A 17,511-nucleotide genomic window follows, 5' to 3' on the forward strand; every position below is an offset into this window, starting at 1 on the left:
GGCCGGCCCGCCGGCCTCCCTGCTAGCCTGCCTGCCATCCCCGACCCAGCCCACCACCACCAACCCCTCCATCCCCTGCCCTGCTCCCACCAAACCCAACCCATGCACCCGGCAGGTATGAGGATGACCGCGACGAGGGAGAGTGGTTCCTGTACACCGGCTCCGGCGGCCGCGACCTGTCTGGCAACAAGCGCACCAACAAGGAGCAGTCGTTTGACCAGGTGCGGGGCCGCTGGTGCGGCTGGGAGGAGGAGGGATGGCGCCTGCAGCTCCTGGGGCTCCCCGTGCCGCCGGCCGCGCCGGCGGCCGGCGCTGCGCTGCTGCCCTGCCCACAAAGCTGGAGCTGCCGCTGGATGCCGCTGCGAGCAAGCGCCCCGCCCTCCCCCCTCACCACTGACCCACACGCGCTGCCGCTGCCTGCCCCCCAGGTGTTTGAGAGCATGAACAAGGCGCTGAAGCTGTCCTGCACCAAGGGCCTGCCCGTGCGCGTAGTTCGCTCCTACAAGGAGAAGCGCTCCAGCTACGCTCCCACAGAGGAGACCCCCGTGCGCTACGACGGCATCTACCGTATCGTCAAGTGCTGGCGCACTAAGGGCAAGCAGGTGGGCGCGCGCCGCGCGCCGACAGGCTGCCTGCCTGGCCTGGCTGGTGCCAGGGCTGGCCGGCTGGCTGGCTGGCTGGTTGGAGGAGTGCATCGGCTCGCTGCGTGGCCGCTGCCCGTCAGCCTGCCCAGCTGCCGGCACATCCCCGGCCCTCCACCTGCGCCCGCTCGCGCCCATCACGCCGTGCCGCCCCTGCCCGCCCGCCTCCTCCTCCTGCCCCTGCCCCAGGGCTACCTGGTGTGCCGCTACCTGTTTGTGCGCTGCGACAATGAGCCGGCCTCCTGGAGCTCCGACGGTGCGCCGCGCTGCGCCGCAGGCGCCAGCCTGTCCCGCCTCGACAACTCCTGCACTGCCCCTTGCTCTGGTGCTGCCGTGTCCACACTGCGCCCGTGCTGCTGCCCTTCCTCTCGCTGTCCTGCGTTCACACTGTGTTCATGCTGTGCTCATGCTGCGCTGCGCTGTGCCCCGCTGGCTGCCGGCAGAGACGGGTGACCGCCCCGGCCTAGAGACCAGCCTGCCCAAGGAGGCGACGGAGGAGATGAGGAAGGCGGACAAGGGGCAGGTGGTGTCGATGAGCGACAAGCCCTGGTGGGACTGGGATGAGGAGAAGCAGGTGAGGTGGGCAGGCTGTTGGACGCGCGGCTGCTGCTGTGCTGGTTGGGAGGCGGCGGCAGGGCTCGGGTGCAGCAGGCGTCGATGGCCAAGGCAGCTGGCTCCCGGGTGTGTGCCGGTATGCTGCTGACAGCAGCGCCTGCTGCCATCGTCCCTTTCAGGCGTGGGGCTGGGCGCGCGACCCGCCCATCAGCCAGAAGACGGCCGGTGGCGCCTCCGGCAAGCAGGGCGCCCGCAAGAAGGTGCGACCGCCAGCTAGCGACCACCTGCCTGCCCGGCAGGAGAGAGGCTGCACTGCTAAGGCCCCTCGCCTCAGGCTGCCCTGCCTGCCCACCTGCCCTTTTCCGCCCTCCTCTGGGTGCAGGTCAGCGAGCAGGAGAAGGCGCTGCGCGAGTTTGCCTGCGGCATCTGCAAGAACGTGCCAACCGAGCCCGTGTCCACGCCCTGTGGTGAGAGGCCCAGCACACCCTCGCACCGCCCCACCCCTGGACATACTCCCCACCCAATAGCACCACCCCACCGCATCACCCCATCTCAAGTATGAACGCCCTCCCCCACCCACCCACCCACCACCACCACCACATACATGTGCAGGCCACAACTTCTGCATGCCCTGCCTGGAGAAGAAGTTTGGAGGGATTGCGGATGAGATCGACGCGGGCGCCGCCACGGGGCGCAGCCTACGTGTGCGCAAGGTCCTTAAGCCCTGTCCCACATGCAAGGTTCGGCTGGGCTGGGGGTGCTGGCCTGGGGGTGCCTGCCTGCTGGCCTGGGGGCACTGTAGTGCCGCCCCTGCCGCCCCTGCACCTGCACCAAGCAGTGCTCCACCCCTGCGCCTGCTGCCCGGCACACCACCGCTGTCACCATCACACCACCGCACACACAGCACACCTCAGCGCCTCCCCACTCCCTGCCGCGCACCTCTGCTGGACTAACCGCCTGCAGGTGGACATTTGTGACTTCCTGAAGACTGCCCAGGCCAACCGGGAGATGACGGCGGTGATTGCCAAGCTGCAGGCGGCCGTGGAGAGGGCCCGCCTGGAGGCCAAGGCGGAGGCGGAGGAGGGAGAGGAGGGTGAGCACGGCTCCGTGCCAGCCTGGCAGCCTGGCTGCACGGCGAGCCGACGCAGGCCGTGCTTCTGTTGCAGCAGGGGCCCGGTGTGCTTGCGTGAACATGCCTGCCTGTGCCCCTGACCGTGCCCCTGGCTGCCCCTGCGTGTGACATGCAGGCCTGGAGGGGGAGGCAGGCGAGGAGGAGGAGGCGCCGACGCAGCAGGAGTCGCAGCGCGAGCAGCAGCCCGCCAAGCAGCAGCAGCGCGGCGGCGACGGCGAGGGCCCTTCCAAGCCCGCCGCCGCCGGCGACTCGCACACCACCACCAACACCGACGGCAGCAACGGGTCTGGGGCCAAGGAGATGGCTGTGAGCGACCACCAGGTGCCCAGCAGCACGGCGCCGCCCGCCGCGGTGGCGGCCGCGCCGCCCGTCAACGCAGAGGCGGCCAAGCGCGGTGAGCGGGGCTGGAGCTGAGTGCGGCCGGGCCTCGGCTGCTGTTCACACGAGTCTGGCCGTTCCTGTGGCTCACATTTCGCCCTGGCTGCCCGGCTCGCGCTATTACAGTTGTGCTTCCGGCCCCCAGGCAAGCAAACCTGCTCACCCCCACCCCTGTCCTCCTTTGTTTTCCTTGTGCTTGCTCGCAGAGGCGGCCATCAAGGCGCTGGCGGGCGAGTTCCCAGAGTTTGATGCGGGGCTGATCGAGGCGCTTCTGGAGCAGGAGGACGGCGACGACGGTGGGCGCCTGCTGCCGCTGCTGCTGCCGTGTGGATGCGTTGGTTCCTGGCGGTGACGTGATGTGTTGTGTGCGTGGGTTGTTGTTGGCGGTGGTTTGGTGTGAGTGGGGAAGAGGCATCCCAGGCAGCCGCTGCGTTGGGGCAGGCTGTGGCTGCGCCTCTGCCCGCGCCGCCTCGCCTCACGTCCCCCCCCCCCCGCCCGCCTTGCCCCCTCCCCATGCTCCCCCGCACCTGCAGCCGCGGTCAAGTATGCGCTGCGCAAGATGCGCACCCAGGATGCGGCGGAGGAGAAGAAGAAGCAGCGCCAGGCCAAGCTGGATGCCAAGACCGCCGCCAGCCCCGCCGCCAAGGCGGCCGGTAGCCCTGCCGTCCAGGCGGGCGAGGCCGAGGCGCCGGCTGGCAATGGCAAGGGCAAGGCCAAGCGCGGGCGCAGCAAGACCACAGAGGCAGAGGCGGGGGCGGGGGTGGCGGCCAAGAAGCTCAAGGCCTGAGCAGGATGGGCGGCACGCGGCAGCACGGCAACAGGAGTGGACACCAGCACAGACCCAGCAGCACAGCAGCAACCGCACTGCAGCACACTTTGTTTTTTTCATGAGAATGCAGGCCTTGTCTTCCGCCCCCTGCCCTAGGTAGCTTGGCCCACATGTTGCGGCATGCTCTCATTTGTCACACTCCTGCTTCTTGCTCCAAACTTTACAGTAACTCTCTTGAGGGGGAATGAAGCACATCGAGCTTGTGTGAGCTGGCTGGGCAATGGTCGGTGCCCCAGCGGGGGCGTAGCGTACATGGCGCTCGCAGGTGCGCGGCGGCAAGGCCAAGGGGTGCGCGCAGACAGTGCACGGCAGAGCGGCGAGACAGTAAAAGCAATCAGCAAAGGAGGTTAGCGGTCAAAAGGAAGGTCGACAGGTGTGCACAGGTACGTGCGTGAAGTAAGCAAAACCGATGGAAGAGGCAACAGCACCGCCAGGGCGCCGCGGACGCATGGTGCGAATGGCGCACCAGCGCCGGGCCGCCCTGGGCGCATGATACAGGCGGCCCCTGTCTATTCGTTCTCAGAGTCGCTGGCATTGTCCCTGGCATATGCAGCCGCCCCGTCCTGCAAACCGGCACACGGGGGCGAGTCAGCAGGGAGTGCAGCAGCCGCCCTGTACGTTTGCCGCCGCCGACCCTGCCCGCAGCAGACCGTCACTCACCCGCTTCTGCTTGAGCATGCGCTGCGCGGCCTGGCGGCGCCCCTCGGAGCGCAGCATCTGCACCAGGTCGTCCTGCAGGAGGGAGGGGCCAACAAGGGAGGGCTAGACGCTTGGGTTAGAGACTGGCCCGACGTGCAGCAGGGTGGCGCGGTGTCGGCCCTGCCCGCCTTTCACATCCGCCAGGGCACCAGCTCCACTTGCCTGGGTGCACTGCTGCAGGAAGGCCACCTCCGCCTGCAAGCAATAAACAATGCAACAAAACACAAATGCTCAAGCGGTGAGCAGCGATCCCGCCGCGGCAGCCCAGCCACAGACACATGCCTCTCCCGCAGCCACGCCACACAAACACGCTCGCCTCATAGCTGCTGGCATCAAAGTTGGTGATGCTGCACAGGAAACAAAGCAAACGCTGTGAGTCTTGAGCCACAGGGGTGGGTGAGGAGGCGACGTGCGGCGCCGGCAGATGCACTGAGCGTGGGTGACGCCAGCAAGCAGGCGCTCACCCGCCCTTGACGCCCGTGGCGTTGTGCAGCTCGCACCACAGCATCATCTTGTCGTAGGCGCGGGCCGCCTGCTCCTCCTGGTCGAAACCAGCCCAGGCTGGGGGGCTTGCCGTTGCGCCTGCGGCAGGGCAGCGCGGGATTGTGGGTGGGTGGGAAGCACAGGGGCAAGGAGAAGCGAGCGTCAGGCAGGGTGCATCTGCGGGTCGACTGGAACACAATGCAACGCAACACCACCGCTGCCCCGCAGTGCTCACCCGCACCCATGCCCGCTGCCCCCGCCCGCACCTGAACTGCGCCTCCCAGCGGCGTGTGGGGAAGGTCTGGTGCACCCCGCGGTACTTGGAGGTGAAGGTCCTGCCCCCCGACTTCTGCTTGTTGGCCTTGGTGATCTTGCCCACCTGGCGCACGCCGCCGCCAGCCTGGCGCTCCGCCGGCATCGCCGCAGGCGCCGGCATCGCGGGCACCAGTGGAACCGAGCCCGAGGCCGGCACCATGGCCGGCACCGGCACCGGCAGGGCTGCTGCAGCTGCGGCGGCCGCCGTGACTGCTGCTGCTGCGGAGTCGGGCAGCGCCGGCACCGCCTGCGACGTGGGCACAAAGGTGGAAGGGTGCAGGCCGGCCGCGGGGTAGGCCTGCAGCAGGTCGAATTCCTTGCGGCGCCGCAGCTGCTCCCAGTCCGCCACCTGCAGTCGTGCAGGAGACGGGAGACACACAAGTGAGGGGGGGGCTGAGAACTGATGCGGCTGGTTGCTGCCGCAATGGTGCCTTCCAAAGCGGGGCGGCGCCCAAGGCACCGCAGGCCCTCCAAATCCGATTCAGGTTTTCCCACTAGCTCTGGTGTTCTTGCTGCCAGCACGCATCAATCCAATGCGCAGCAGCAGCAGCGCACCTGCGCGCCCACTGCCAGGTCTGGCTCGCCGGGCGCTCGCCGCTTGCAGATGTCGGGCACCGCGCCGCACGCCTCGGCTAGCCCGCGTATATGGGCCTGCACCAAACAGCAGTCAAATGGAAGGCAGAACATATGGTGGGTTGATCTCAGCATTACAAAGGGGGAATGGTGAGCGGCAGCGCAGCAAGTCGCGGCGCGAGTCCCGAGGCGCCGGCGGCCCGTGCGGCGCACCACTAGGTCAGCCCTGACCGAGGCGCTGGTCAGCTTGCGGGACGGCGAGGGCGTCGTCAGGGCCTCCCTGCACGGGGCCAGCAGGCAGCGGGCGTGAGAGCGGGGCACCCCAGCCAATCTGCCGAACGCAGCACCACCGAGCGCCCCAGGCCTCACCCCGCTTGCTGGGAGGCCGGGGGCGGCTGTTGGGGGTCTTGGGGCGCCTCCATTGCACCCTGAAGGGCGCACTCGGAGATGCGGAGGGATGCCGCCGGCGAAGAAGCGTGTGAGAGCCGGGCGGAGCAATCGATGGTGGCCGGATGAACAAGTATTGAGCGGCGGGGCGCTCCAGGCGGGGACAGACGACCGCAGGGGGCAGCAGGAGCGCTGCGTTGGCTGTCCTCGCAGGGCTGCGCCAGCCCGTGGCAGCCCGCAGACAGCCAGCTGCCCTCGACTGTTGCGGCGTGACGGCGCTCAATCTCACAAGTTGGCAAGCGCCTGGCCGTCTCCAGGTGTGAGACGGCGGCGGCGGCCAGGGCGCAGCCGCACCCCCGCTGTGACCACGCCGAAAAATAGCAACCAAAGAACAAGAGAACAAAACAGGGGGAGGGGCAAGGGGTAACATGGCTGAAGAACACAACAACACATCAGACGAAAGGAGAGGGAGGCAGCGGGCAGAGGTCAGCAGCAGTCAGGGAAGGAAGAAGGGCGGCGGCACGGGCGAGCGACGCACGCAGCCGCTAGGGGAGCCAAGCGCGCGTCGCAGGCGCGCTGCTCCGCCCCGCGCCCGCCGCCAGGCTTGGTCATGTAGAGCGGTGAGCAAATGTGTGGGGGTGCTCACACCGCGGAGGACGCGGCACGGCCCGCGGCCTCGCGCTTGACCTGCGCCGCCGACATGCCGTGGCCGCGGAAGCTGCGGTACACCAGCTTGTACACCCACAGGCTCCACAGGCTCTCCAGCGTCCACAAGCCGGCGCCGATGAAGTACATGACGCCCACCCCCGTGTTGTCGCCGATGCGGTTGATGGCGGAGATGTAGCCGGTGTGACTCTTCTCCCCCAGGAACGGCGGGCCTGCAGGTAGGGTGCGCACGCGCAGGATGCACTGTAAGCACGCAGCAGCGTGGGCAGCGAATGCTGCCACAAAGGCAGGCGAGGCAAGCCAGCCAGCACGCCTTCAGGAGAGCGGGTGAACCACCGCCAGCCATCCCACATTTGCGCCCCATAGGCCCCCCCGGCCACCCTTGCCACCACACATGCCGCGGCCCCAAGCCGCCCTGGCCCCCACCCACCCACGGCGCTCCACACGCTGAAGGCCAGGTTGGCGAAGAAGCCGGCGAAGAAGATGGCGTAGCCAAAGGCCGAGTCCTTGATGGATGCGTTGTACAGCCGCGAGTACCACAGGATGTAGGCGCCCGGCACGCCGCCCACCATCCAGATGGCCCCCCACAGCCACGCCGCAATCTCGCCGCCGTCGGTGATCAGCAGCGCGCTGACGCCCATGAAGTTCCAGAACAGGCACAGGATGAGGCCCTGCATGGCGGGGTGGGGGCCAGCAACAGGCGAGGTCGGACGAGAGGCGACCTGACTGGTCCGCACCGAGGCAGGCTTCAAACGGCGCCACCGCTCCGCGTAGCAGCCATGCAGGCGCGGCCTCCCTGTCCGCCACTCCCTCCCGCCATCCACCCGCTCACCAGGTAGGCCCAGTAGGCGCGGCGCACGGGGACCTGCGACTGCGCCGGGATCTCGCCGGCGATGTCGTGGTGCAGCACGGGGCAGAACTTTGGCCAGTTCTTGGTGCTCTTGGCCCCCGGGTTCTGGCGGATCTCCAGCTCCAGCCGCCGCAGCTCCGCCTCGCGCTTGCTCAGCTCCGCCTCGCGCTTGTTCAGCTCCGCCTCCTTCTTGCCGCCGGCCTTGCCGCCGCCGCCGACGCCCACGCTGCTGGTGCCGCCCACGTCTGCTGCCACGGGCGCGGTGTAGCTGTCGTTGTTGCTGCCCCAGGCGCCGCCGGTGCTGTTCCAGGGCCCCGCCGCCGGCACGGTGCCATTGACCTGCAGGCGGGAGTTGCGGGGGGGCGTGCGTGCCTATAAGGGGAGCGGGTTGAGGGGCCAGCTGGCAGCGCAGGCAGCGGTGGCTGGTGGCCGCAGTTTGTTAGCGGTGGGAGGGCCTGCCGCGCAGCGGCGCCACCGCCTGGTGCGCACGCTGGCTGCCACGCCCCTGCTGCAGGCTGCCAGGCTCAGGCTGCGAGGCTGGGCAGGGAGAGCGTGCCGTTCGCACAGCTGATCGTCGCCCCACACTCACGCTGCTAGAGGCAAAGGGATTGTCCGCCATGAATGGATTGTCTGCCGCCATTCTCCCTGAGTTTGAGACGCGGCCACTTGGGAGTTTGGGTTGGCGCGTGGCGCTGCAGCCTCGCTGTTGGCAGGCTGGACGCAGGCAGACCTGCGCGATCAGTGCAGCAACAGGAAGCAGCCCAGGTTACGTGTGTTTCTGCGGCGGCCAGCTCAACATCGGGTGGCAGTCAAAACCTGGACCTCTTCTTGCGCGGCATAGACTGATCCCGTGCTTGCTGTCGCCATCATCAGCCTTGGGCCAGTACAAGCAGGCGTTTGCGCGGCCGTCAGCCCAGCCACCGAAAGTCTGCCCATCTCCAGGGTTCCGGCACCGCTTGTATGGCCGCTGAGGCCGAGCCCTGGTGGGCCAAATACGAGGTGGCGGGCCCCTCTGGATCGGCGGATGCCAGCGGCGTCAGGGTGCTGAGCTTTGCTGGGCTCGACGCGGCGGCGGCGGCAGCCGATGCGGCGGCAGTGGCCGCGGCAGAGCAGCGAGAGGTGGCTGCGCGGCCAGCAGCCACCGCTGCTGCGCAGCGAGCGCTGTATGTGCGCGTGGATGTGCCCTCCTTCACGCTGCGCGACGGCCGCCGCATCCCAGCGGTGGGGCTGGGTACCTGGAAGGCGGGGCCCGGGGAGGTGCGCACCGCGGTGCACATCGCGCTTCAGGCAGGCTACCGCCACATCGACTGCGCGTCTGTCTACCAGAATGAGGAGGAGGTGGGGGATGCTCTGGAGCATGTGCTCAGCAAAGGCCTGGTGCCGCGACAGGAACTCTACATCTGCAGCAAGGTCTGGTGAGTGGCCAACCGACTGTGAGTGGATCCAACAGACTTCTGCCAGGCATTCACATGCCATCAGCAGCCACCAGCGGGCTGTGCATGCTGCAGGAACACCGACCACGCTGCTGCTCGCGTGCGGCAAGCCTGCCTCAAGTCAATCAAGGCAAGCGGGCTGCTCTGTGGCAGGTGGTGCCGCAGATGGATGCTCAAGCGGCCCATGATGGCGAGCTGGATAGAGGGATCCAAACCACTGGGGCGTGCTGTGATGGGATTGCCGTACCCTGTGCAGGCACTACGGTGTCAGTACCTTGATTTGTACCTCATCCACTGGCCGGTCACCGGCAACGTGGGGCCAGAGGTGAAACCTTCCATCCGTGAGACGTGGCAGGCAAGCATGGACAGGCACAAAGCGTGCTCCAGCCAGGGGCATGCGGCAGCTTTGCATGTGACTAGGCACGGCTGACGTTGGCGCTGCACCCCCCAGTGCAGGCGATGGAGGCGCTGGTGGCGGAGGGGCTGGTGCGCAGCATCGGCGTCAGCAACTTTGGCGCCTGCAAGCTGCGGGACATCCTGTCGTACGCCCAGATCCCGCCCACAGTGTGCCAGGCACGCGGGCCGGTGCCATGCAGATCGCAGCGCCGCCGTGCAGTTGCCGCCGTGGCATGCCCTCCCTTCACCTCGGGTAGCTGGCCAGCCAGCCCAGCCACCTGCTGCTCCCTGCTGGCTGACAACGCAGGTGGAAGTGCACCCGTACCACCGCAACGATGCCCTGCTGGCCTTCTGCGCCGCCGCCGCCATCCACGTCACCGCCTTCTCGCCGCTGGGCTCCCCAGACAGCGCGTCCATTTTCCCCCGCAAGAAGCCGCTGGTGCTGATGGAGGACGCCACGGTCCAGGTGCTGAGGCGGCGCTGCGCCCCGCCGGCGTGCCATCACAGGCGTTGGTGGCACTGTTCACTTAGCGCTGCCGGGCTTTTGAGTGCCACTTCTGCCTTGCAAGCAAGTTTCCATGCTAAGCCAGCTGTGGGCTGTGTGTCGCGCCCTGCAGGCAGTGGCGGAGCGGACCGGCAGGAATGTGGGGCAGGTGCTCATCCGCTGGGCGCTGCAGCACGGTACCAGCGTCATCCCCAAGAGCACCTCGCCTGCACGCATCAGGTGGGGAGCAGGTTACCGGCCGCCTGGGCAGCGCCTCCTTTAGATGAAGGAGATGGGCTGTCGGCGGGCAGCGTTGTTGAGCCCTCACTGTGCGCTGCTGTGTGCCTTGCTGGCGCAGGGGCAACCTGGATGTGCTGGGGTGGGAGCTGTCGGCAGACGACTATGCTGCGCTGAGCACGCTGCCTTTCCAGCAACGCATGGTCAACGGTGCCATGTGGCTGGTGAGTGCGGACATGCGCGGGCTGACTCAGGACCATGGGCGAGCGCTGGGCACCCGGCAGCATGCACACTGGCAGGTGCACCACCCTTGCTTTGCTGGTTGACCTGCCTGCCGTGCAGAACCCCAAGGGCCCCTACCGTGACATGGAGGAGCTGTGGGATGAGCCAGAGCTGGACTAACTGCTCGGGGGCTGGCTGCCTCCTGCGCCACCTCAGTATTTGCAATCTGACGCTTCGCCCTCCCCGCTCTACTCATTATTGACACTCTGTAGGAGTCTACTTGCAACAATACAGCAACATTGTTGGGAGTAAAATGCAAGAACAATGCTGTGTCGGTCACAAGCTGTGAAAAAATGGGTCTGTTCGGGATCATCAGTCAGTTTGGTCGGTCGGGAAGCCAGCTCAGTTCAGGGCAGGCATGCCCCGCGCTTCCCGCGCATTCCACCGTGACACCACAGCCGAGTCGAACACGGTCTGGATGAGGTGCGCCAGCACGCAGGGGAGGACGGCGAAGCCGACGGCCGCGCCCAGCGCACCCGACAGCTGCGTCAGCACCGCCACCGCCACCGGCAGCGTCTTCTGGCTGGAGCACAGCACCACCGCCTTTCGGATGGCGATGTGCTGGGCGGGGTCTGGGCTGAAGCGCAGCAGCCGTGTGGCGCCCAGGTTGGCCGCCAGCAGCACCAGGTGCAGGCCCAGGGCCGCCACGGCGGCAGTGGCCAGGGTGGCGAAGGTCAGCGGCAGGCGCGCCGCCGAGGCCTTGGAGACTTGCATGTAGGGCACGGTGCACAGGCAGACGGCCGACAGGTAGGACAGCAGCCTGCGGTGGCTCTTCTTCCACAGGTGGGCGCCTGCAGACATGGGCAGGTGTGGCACAGGTGAGCATGCCAGGAGCTGGGCTGCTCTGGCCACACGCACACAATGTGCGCACCCACAGAGAGACCGTTGCCCTGGGCTTCCAGCAGCAGCACGCGCCTGGGATGATGGCCTGCGTGGCCGCCCCCGCCAGCAGCGGCACAAGCACCGTCGCCACCAGGTTGCGGAAGAGGCGCAGCGCGTCAAAGTGCGGCACCCCTGCGCCGCTGCCCAGCACAATTGACAGCATGGCAGGGATGGTGAACACCTGCGGCATGGCATGGGGATCCCAGCTCATGGCTTGCCTGGGCGGCAGGCAGCAATGCAGGCAGCAGACCACGGCAGCAGACCGCAGGCGCGTGCCATGCGACAGACGCACATGCGACCAGCACGGCAGCTTGCCAGCCTCACCGAGAGCATGTTTGACGCCACGGTCAGCAGCAGCGCCACGGCTGCGTTGCCGCTGCTGGCCACGGTCAGCGTGACCCCTGTGGACAGCGTGGTGGGCATGCAGCAGAAGATGGCCAGCCCCAGCGCCACCTCGGGCGGCTGCACCGGCAGTCGCAGCATGGCAAAGGCGGCCAGCGGCGTGACGGCCAGGATGGCCAGCAGGCCATAGGCCAGCGCCGCGGTGGCACGGACCGCAGCCGCCGTCTCGCCGCGCTGCAGCAGCAGGCCGGAGATGACAAAGATGCCGACGGTGGCGGCCAGGCCGGCGTCTGCGTTGGCGGCCGCCACGCCTGGGCCCGGGAAGAGCCAGCCGACGATGACGGCCAGCACCAGGCCGCAGGGAATGAAGTTGCTGCTCAGGAAGGTTCCCAGGGCTTGCAGCGGGGCTGCGACGCTGCCTCCTCCTCCCTCTGGCCCTGCTGCCGCTCCTGCCGCCAACGCCGCCGCCGCTGCTGCCGCCGCAAGCCGCGGCGCCACCTGCCGGCCCCTGGCCAGCCATTGCCTGGCCGCAGCTATCCGCACGACATTGAGGGTTTGCCTGCCCGTCTGAATGTGGCTGCCGGCTGCTCTAAGTGGCGCACGGAGGCTGGCACGGGATGCTGCTCGCACGGCATGTCGAGGCTGCAGGCCTGCAGCTGCCATGGACGCCTGCATTGCATAAATAAGTGATCGATGAAGGGGAGACGGCCGATCATGAGTCTCGCTGTCGGCTGCCGCCGTGGCAGTGGCTTATCATGAGCCCAGCACCACAGGCATCCCCCTCTTGCTGCACATTGGGCTGACTGTTTGATCATTCCATCCAAACCCACAGCCGTTCCTCAGCTCACTTGTGCAAACAGGGCAACATGCAGGCCGCTCTCACTCAGACCCGCGTGGCTTTTGCTGCGCCCAAGGTGAGCCGCGCACTGCACAATGCGGCCCGGCCGCTGCCCTGTTGCGCCACCAGCGTCCCGCCCCTTCTTGCGCTGGCCCCCCGCCGAAACTGGCGGCCCACAGCGGGCTGCACTTTCGAGGCATGCGCACAGGCGCCAATGCGCTTGCCTGGGACGCAATGTGGCAGCGCCCGGGCCCCCTCCACCTGCTGCCGCTTGGTGCCCAGCCGAGCGGCGGGCCTCCCTCCCGCCCCTCTCTGGCACCCAGCTGCAAGGTCCCTGAGCGTCCTCCTCTGTGCTGCACCCTGTGTGTGCTTGTAGGCGGCGGCGCCCCGCTGCCGCGGCGCCGTCCGGGTGCAGGCCCGCGTGTCTGTCGACTCCTTCAGCAAGAGCGACGTCATCGTGTCGCCCTCCATCCTGTCTGCCAACTTTGCCAAGCTCGGGGAGCAGGTGCGGCGTCGCCGGGTGGTGCCGCGGGCCTCGGGAAGCGTGCACACGCGTGCACACGCCGCCTGCCTGTGCGCCAGCCGCAGCGCCCGCTGCCTCCGCCCGCCGCGCGCCCGCCCGCCTGCGCCCCGCCTCTCTCCTCCCCGTCCTCACGCCGCGCCCTCCTCCCCCGCCCCTCACTCCGCAGGTGGCGGCCATCGACAAGGCCGGGTGCGACTGGATCCACGTGGACGTCATGGATGGCCGCTTTGTGCCCAACATCACCATTGGCGCGCTGGTGGTGGACGCGCTGCGCCCCGTCACCGACAAGCCCCTCGACTGCCACCTCATGATCGTGGAGCCCGAGCTGCGCGTGGCCGACTTTGCCAAGGCCGGCGCCGACATCATCTCGGTGCACGCCGAGCAGTCGTCCACCATCCACCTGCACCGCGTGGTCAACCAGATCAAGGAGCTGGGGTGCAAGGCGGGCGTGGTGCTCAACCCGGGCACCCCGCTGGAGCAGATTGAGTACGTGCTGCCCATCGTGGACCTGGTGCTCATCATGAGCGTCAACCCCGGCTTTGGCGGCCAGAAGTTTATCGACAGCCAGGTGGGGGGTGGCGGTCCGGCACGCGCGGGAGCGGCAGATGGGGGCGGCGCTGGAGGGAGGGAGCGAGGCAGGGAGGGCGCGAGGCAGGGAGGGTGGGAGCAGCCTGCAGCAGGGTGCGGCGTGCGGTGGCGGGCGCCCGTGTTGCGCGTACGCCTGGGCTGCTGGTGCACGCGTGGGTGCCCTCCCTCACCTGCGCCGCCCCCTGCCGCTCCGCGCCGCAGATTGACAAGATCGCCAAGCTCAAGGCGATGTGCCTGGAGAAGGGGTGCAACCCGTGGATTGAGGTGGACGGCGGCGTGACCCCCGACAACGCCTACCTCGTGATTGAGGCGGGCGCCAACGCCATTGTGTCCGGCAGCGGCGTGTTTGGCGCCAAGGACTACGCAGCCGCCATCCAGGGCATCAAGACCAGCAAGCGCCCGGCCACCGTGCACGCGTGAGCAGCCGCCCGAGGCTGTGTCGACCGAGGGGCGCGCGCCCCGCGGCCGAGGGCTGGGCGAGCTGGCCCGGCCGCGGCGGCGCCCGTCGGCCCGCGCCCGTGCCTATTTCCAAGCTTGCGTATTTGATTTCCCACCATCTGCTCACTCTGTCTGCGTCTTCCCTTGCCCTGTGCCACCCGAGATGAGGTATTTTTCCTTTCTGCTGCCCGCCTGTTGCCGGCGGCGCCGCCCCGCCACCTCCCCCTCCGCCCCCGCTTGCACTGCCGCTCTCCCGTTTTGCCCCGGCAGCTGTAAATCCCTAGTTCAGTGCGTTCTCTCAGTCGTTGGATGTGAGGAGCTGCAGAGCGCTGCAACTGCTCGCCGTGGGGGCGGCAACTAGTAGAGGCGTACGTGGCACCGCCACCTAAGCGACGGCGCACTAGCGAGGCCACTTGGCGGCTCGCCTGCATATGCAAATCGTTACGGCTGACCTTTCAATCATCTGGCGAGCTGCAAAGCGCTTGGGGCGAGCACATGGAAGTCTAGAAATCCGTGGCAGCGCACACAGGAGGCTGCGGCTGCGAGGAGGTTGTGGTTAGGGCCTTGAAGTCATGGCACTGAAAGTTCAAGCCAGCGATGGCGTCAAGGTGGGCCAACATGCATGGCTGCTGGCCGGTCGTCAGCAGCGGCCGCAGGCGGCGAGCCGCAGGCGGCAGTGTGGAACAGGGCATCGATCGATCCACCCGGAGCCGCCCGCCAGCCCCTGCTGGGCGGTGGCGGCGGCGGCAGCGGCGGCAGGCTGCCTGCCGCCACCCTGCTTGCCAGCGCCGTTCCCAGCGGGGACCGACCCCGCGCTCAGCCATCCCCCGCCGCAGGTGTACACCGTGTCGGGCGGCAAGAACATCCCCGCCTGGCTGTCGGACAAGAAGAAGAAGGCGCTGCGCAAGGATGAGGAGTACCGGCGGCGCATCGAGCTGATCCAGGACTTTGAGTTCCCGGCGGGATGCCAGCGCATCAAGGTCACCCCCGACGGCCAGCACATCTTCGCCTCGGGCTACCACCCCCCCCAGGCACGCCCTTACCTCGCCGCTTGCGGCTGCTTACTTGCGGTGCCGCGGCGCCGCATCTGCCCTGCTGCCAGGCACAGCGCCGTGCTGCTCTCCTTCCTCCTGCCTCCTCCCTTCCTCCCTCCCTCCTCACCCTCCCTCCTCACCCTCCGGCCCTGCAGATGCGGTGCTACGACGTGTCCCAGCTGTCCATGAAATTTGACCGCCACCTGGACGCCGAGATCGTTGACTTCCAGATCCTGTCGGACGACTACTCCAAGGCAGCCTTCCTGTGCGCAGACCGCAGGTGGGTGCGAGGTGTGTGCGGTGGTGGCGGCGGCGGCGGCGGTTTGTGTGGTGGTGGTGGTGGTGGTGGTGGTTGCACAGCGCGATCTGCTGCTGCTGCTGCTGCTGCTGGTGCTGGTGGTGCTGCTGCTGCCCCCACCGCCTCGCCACCTGTGCCGGCGCCTGCGGCCACGTGCCCGCCCGCCTCCCCCAGCCGGCGCCCGCCTGCTGCGCCCCCCCTTGTCCCGCGCAGCATCTGCTTCCACGCACGCTTCGGCTCCTACTACAAGGCTCGCGTGCCCAAGTTTGGGCGGGACCTGGCGTACTGCCCCTTCTCTGCTGAGCTGCTGGTAGCTGCCAGCGCGCCCGAGGTGTACCGCCTGAACCTGGCTGAGGGCCGCTTCCTGACGCCGCTCACCTGCCGCTCCCCCGCCGTCAACGCCTGCGGTATCTCTCCCGCCCACGGCCTGCTGGCCTGCGCCGGCGACGACGGCGGCCTTGAGTGCTTCGACCTGCGCCAGCGCGACTCGCTGGGCAGGCTGGGCGCGGCGGCGGCGGCGGGCGCGTCGGGCCAGCCCCTCACCGCGCTGCGCTTTGACGACAGCGGCATGCACCTGGCGGTGGGCACCGGCGGCGGGCTGGTGGCGCTGTTCGACTTGCGGTCGCAGGTGGGGCGAGGGTGTGGGCGGCTGGGTGTGGGTAGGGGGTCCTACGCTTGTGGAGGTGAGGCGTGTTGGCAAGCGCTCCCAAGGGAGGCTCCCAGGCGGGCGGCTTGGCGGCCGTGGCCAGCAGCATCCCATCTTCACACATTTCTTCTCCCTGGAGCCTTCCTCCCCTGACACCCGCGCCTGCTCCCCTGCCGCGGTCTCCCCACGCCGCGCTTTCCTCCCCTTTCCTCGCCCCCTGCAGCGCCCCATGGTGGTCAAGGACCACATGTACGACAGCAGGATCGTAGACATCAAGTTCCACAGCGGCGGCGCGGCGGGCGGCGCGGGCGGGCACCACCGTGTGATCAGCAGCGACCGCCACATCATCAAGGTCAGCTGGCGCGCGCTGAGCTGGCGGCGGCGCCGAGCCGGCGGCGGCGCTGCACCGGCGCTGCGGCGGGGGCGGGGCGCTGCTGCCGCGTGCCGCTCCTGCCGCTCTCCCGCCTCCCTTGCCGGCAGTATTGCAATATTCATCTCCACGTGCTGGTGCTGGCAGCCCTCGGCGCGCCGGTCCAGCCCATCGTGCCGCTCCGCCCTGCCTGCCTGCCTGCCCCCCACGGACCTGCCCCTGCGCCGCGCAGGTGTGGGATGCCGACAGCGGCGAGGGCTACACCAACATCGAGCCGGGCGATGCCGACATCAACGACGTGTGCGTGTGGCCGGGCAGCGGGCTCATCATGGTGGGATGCGACTCGGGTGAGGAGGGGGGGCACTCCCCCGGGGCGTGTGGAGGGGAGAGATGGAATGGGATGGGAGGGAGGCGATCTGGTTGTTTAGTCGGGAAGGGAGGGAGCCATCTGGACGGAGCTGTCTGGGCGGCTGCCCGCCGTGCACCGCCCGCATCATCATGCGGCCCGCAGCCCTTGCCAGCGCCCCCGCCCGCTCCCCCACCTCCTTCTCCCTCCCGCCCAACCCACGCCCGCCCTGCCCCTCCCGGCCCTCCCCTCCCCTCTCCTGCCCCGCAGCCCGCATGCGCGCCTACTTTGTGCCCTCGCTGGGCCCCGCGCCGCGCTGGTGCTCCTTCCTGGAGAGCCTGACGGAGGAGCTGGAGGAAAGCGCCAACCCCACCATCTACGACGACTACCGCTTCGTCACGCGCCAGGACCTGGTGCGGCGGGGTGCAGTTGGGGCTGGGGGTGGTTGTGCATGCAGCGCGGGGCGATGTGGTGCACACAGTGCGCTGTGCTGCGCCTCGGGGTGTTTGGGTGGGGCCTAATGGTAGAGCGTGTGCTGTGCTGTGTGTGTGCGTGTGTGTGTGTGTGCGCGGTTGGGTGATGTAGAGTGTGCATGTGTCGGGGTGGCAGGCCGGGGCGTGTGCAGCCTGCGAGAGCCTAAGAACTGCCAGCCTGAAAGGCCCGCCAGCTCACCCCACCCCCCGCCTGCCCGCTCGCCCTCTCCCCGCCCCCCTCCCCGCAGGACAAGCTGGGGCTGTCCCACCTGGTGGGCACCCCGCTGCTGCGCGCCTACATGCACGGCTACTTTGTGGACAACCCGGCTGTACGGCAAGGCCAGGGCGATCGCCGACCCCTGGGCATACGACGCCTACCGCGCCAAGCGGGGG

General features: G+C 68.5%; 6 protein-coding genes across 6 annotated transcripts in view; 4 read left to right on the forward strand and 2 right to left on the reverse strand.

Moving 5' to 3' along the window:
* CHLNCDRAFT_20354 (hypothetical protein) overlaps window positions 1-2,408 on the forward strand; it is a gene marked incomplete at both ends in the record, with an annotated part of 4,444 nt that extends 2,036 nt beyond the window's left edge. The window contains 8 exons of the mRNA XM_005850006.1: window positions 116-221; window positions 429-602; window positions 831-897; window positions 1,085-1,215; window positions 1,376-1,456; window positions 1,579-1,663; window positions 1,809-1,936; window positions 2,160-2,408. Coding sequence (XP_005850068.1) covers window positions 116-221; window positions 429-602; window positions 831-897; window positions 1,085-1,215; window positions 1,376-1,456; window positions 1,579-1,663; window positions 1,809-1,936; window positions 2,160-2,408 — 1,021 coding nt within the window. The remainder of the gene's footprint in view (window positions 1-115; window positions 222-428; window positions 603-830; window positions 898-1,084; window positions 1,216-1,375; window positions 1,457-1,578; window positions 1,664-1,808; window positions 1,937-2,159) is intronic.
* A 1,636-nt stretch (window positions 2,409-4,044) lies between these two features.
* Window positions 4,045-6,027, reverse strand: CHLNCDRAFT_142099 (hypothetical protein; the record flags this gene model as incomplete). The annotated part of the gene is made up of 9 exons (XM_005850261.1): window positions 4,045-4,098; window positions 4,196-4,267; window positions 4,370-4,429; window positions 4,539-4,581; window positions 4,699-4,775; window positions 4,953-5,381; window positions 5,588-5,683; window positions 5,819-5,885; window positions 5,975-6,027. 9 exons carry the CDS (start codon window positions 6,025-6,027, stop codon window positions 4,045-4,047), a joined length of 951 nt encoding a protein of 316 aa, XP_005850323.1.
* Window positions 6,028-6,634: 607 nt separating this feature from the next.
* Window positions 6,635-8,148, reverse strand: CHLNCDRAFT_142100 (hypothetical protein; the record flags this gene model as incomplete). The annotated part of the gene is made up of 4 exons (XM_005850262.1): window positions 6,635-6,870; window positions 7,089-7,329; window positions 7,491-7,847; window positions 8,098-8,148. The coding sequence occupies 4 exons, from the start codon at window positions 8,146-8,148 to the stop codon at window positions 6,635-6,637; spliced, it is 885 nt and encodes a 294-aa protein (XP_005850324.1).
* Window positions 8,149-8,468: 320 nt separating this feature from the next.
* On the forward strand, window positions 8,469-10,460 carry CHLNCDRAFT_142101 (hypothetical protein; the record flags this gene model as incomplete). Its single annotated transcript, XM_005850007.1, has 7 exons — window positions 8,469-8,918; window positions 9,198-9,266; window positions 9,398-9,505; window positions 9,645-9,803; window positions 9,955-10,061; window positions 10,180-10,282; window positions 10,401-10,460. 7 exons carry the CDS (start codon window positions 8,469-8,471, stop codon window positions 10,458-10,460), a joined length of 1,056 nt encoding a protein of 351 aa, XP_005850069.1.
* Window positions 10,461-11,139: 679 nt separating this feature from the next.
* On the forward strand, window positions 11,140-14,240 carry CHLNCDRAFT_56033 (ribulose-phosphate 3-epimerase mature form; the record flags this gene model as incomplete). The annotated part of the gene is made up of 4 exons (XM_005850008.1): window positions 11,140-11,147; window positions 12,844-12,907; window positions 13,092-13,493; window positions 13,715-14,240. 4 exons carry the CDS (start codon window positions 11,140-11,142, stop codon window positions 13,931-13,933), a joined length of 693 nt encoding a protein of 230 aa, XP_005850070.1. The 3' UTR covers window positions 13,934-14,240.
* A 283-nt stretch (window positions 14,241-14,523) lies between these two features.
* The window catches only part of CHLNCDRAFT_142104 (hypothetical protein), a gene marked incomplete at both ends in the record, with an annotated part of 7,422 nt that continues 4,434 nt past the window's right edge, over window positions 14,524-17,511 (forward strand). Inside the window, 8 exons of the mRNA XM_005850009.1 lie at window positions 14,524-14,559; window positions 14,788-14,931; window positions 15,141-15,265; window positions 15,497-15,911; window positions 16,153-16,281; window positions 16,532-16,646; window positions 16,916-17,058; window positions 17,367-17,447. Coding sequence (XP_005850071.1) covers window positions 14,524-14,559; window positions 14,788-14,931; window positions 15,141-15,265; window positions 15,497-15,911; window positions 16,153-16,281; window positions 16,532-16,646; window positions 16,916-17,058; window positions 17,367-17,447 — 1,188 coding nt within the window. The remainder of the gene's footprint in view (window positions 14,560-14,787; window positions 14,932-15,140; window positions 15,266-15,496; window positions 15,912-16,152; window positions 16,282-16,531; window positions 16,647-16,915; window positions 17,059-17,366; window positions 17,448-17,511) is intronic.

This window comes from Chlorella variabilis (genome assembly GCF_000147415.1).
Source record: "Chlorella variabilis unplaced genomic scaffold CHLNCscaffold_4, whole genome shotgun sequence".
Taxonomy (NCBI): Eukaryota; Viridiplantae; Chlorophyta; class Trebouxiophyceae; order Chlorellales; family Chlorellaceae; genus Chlorella; species Chlorella variabilis.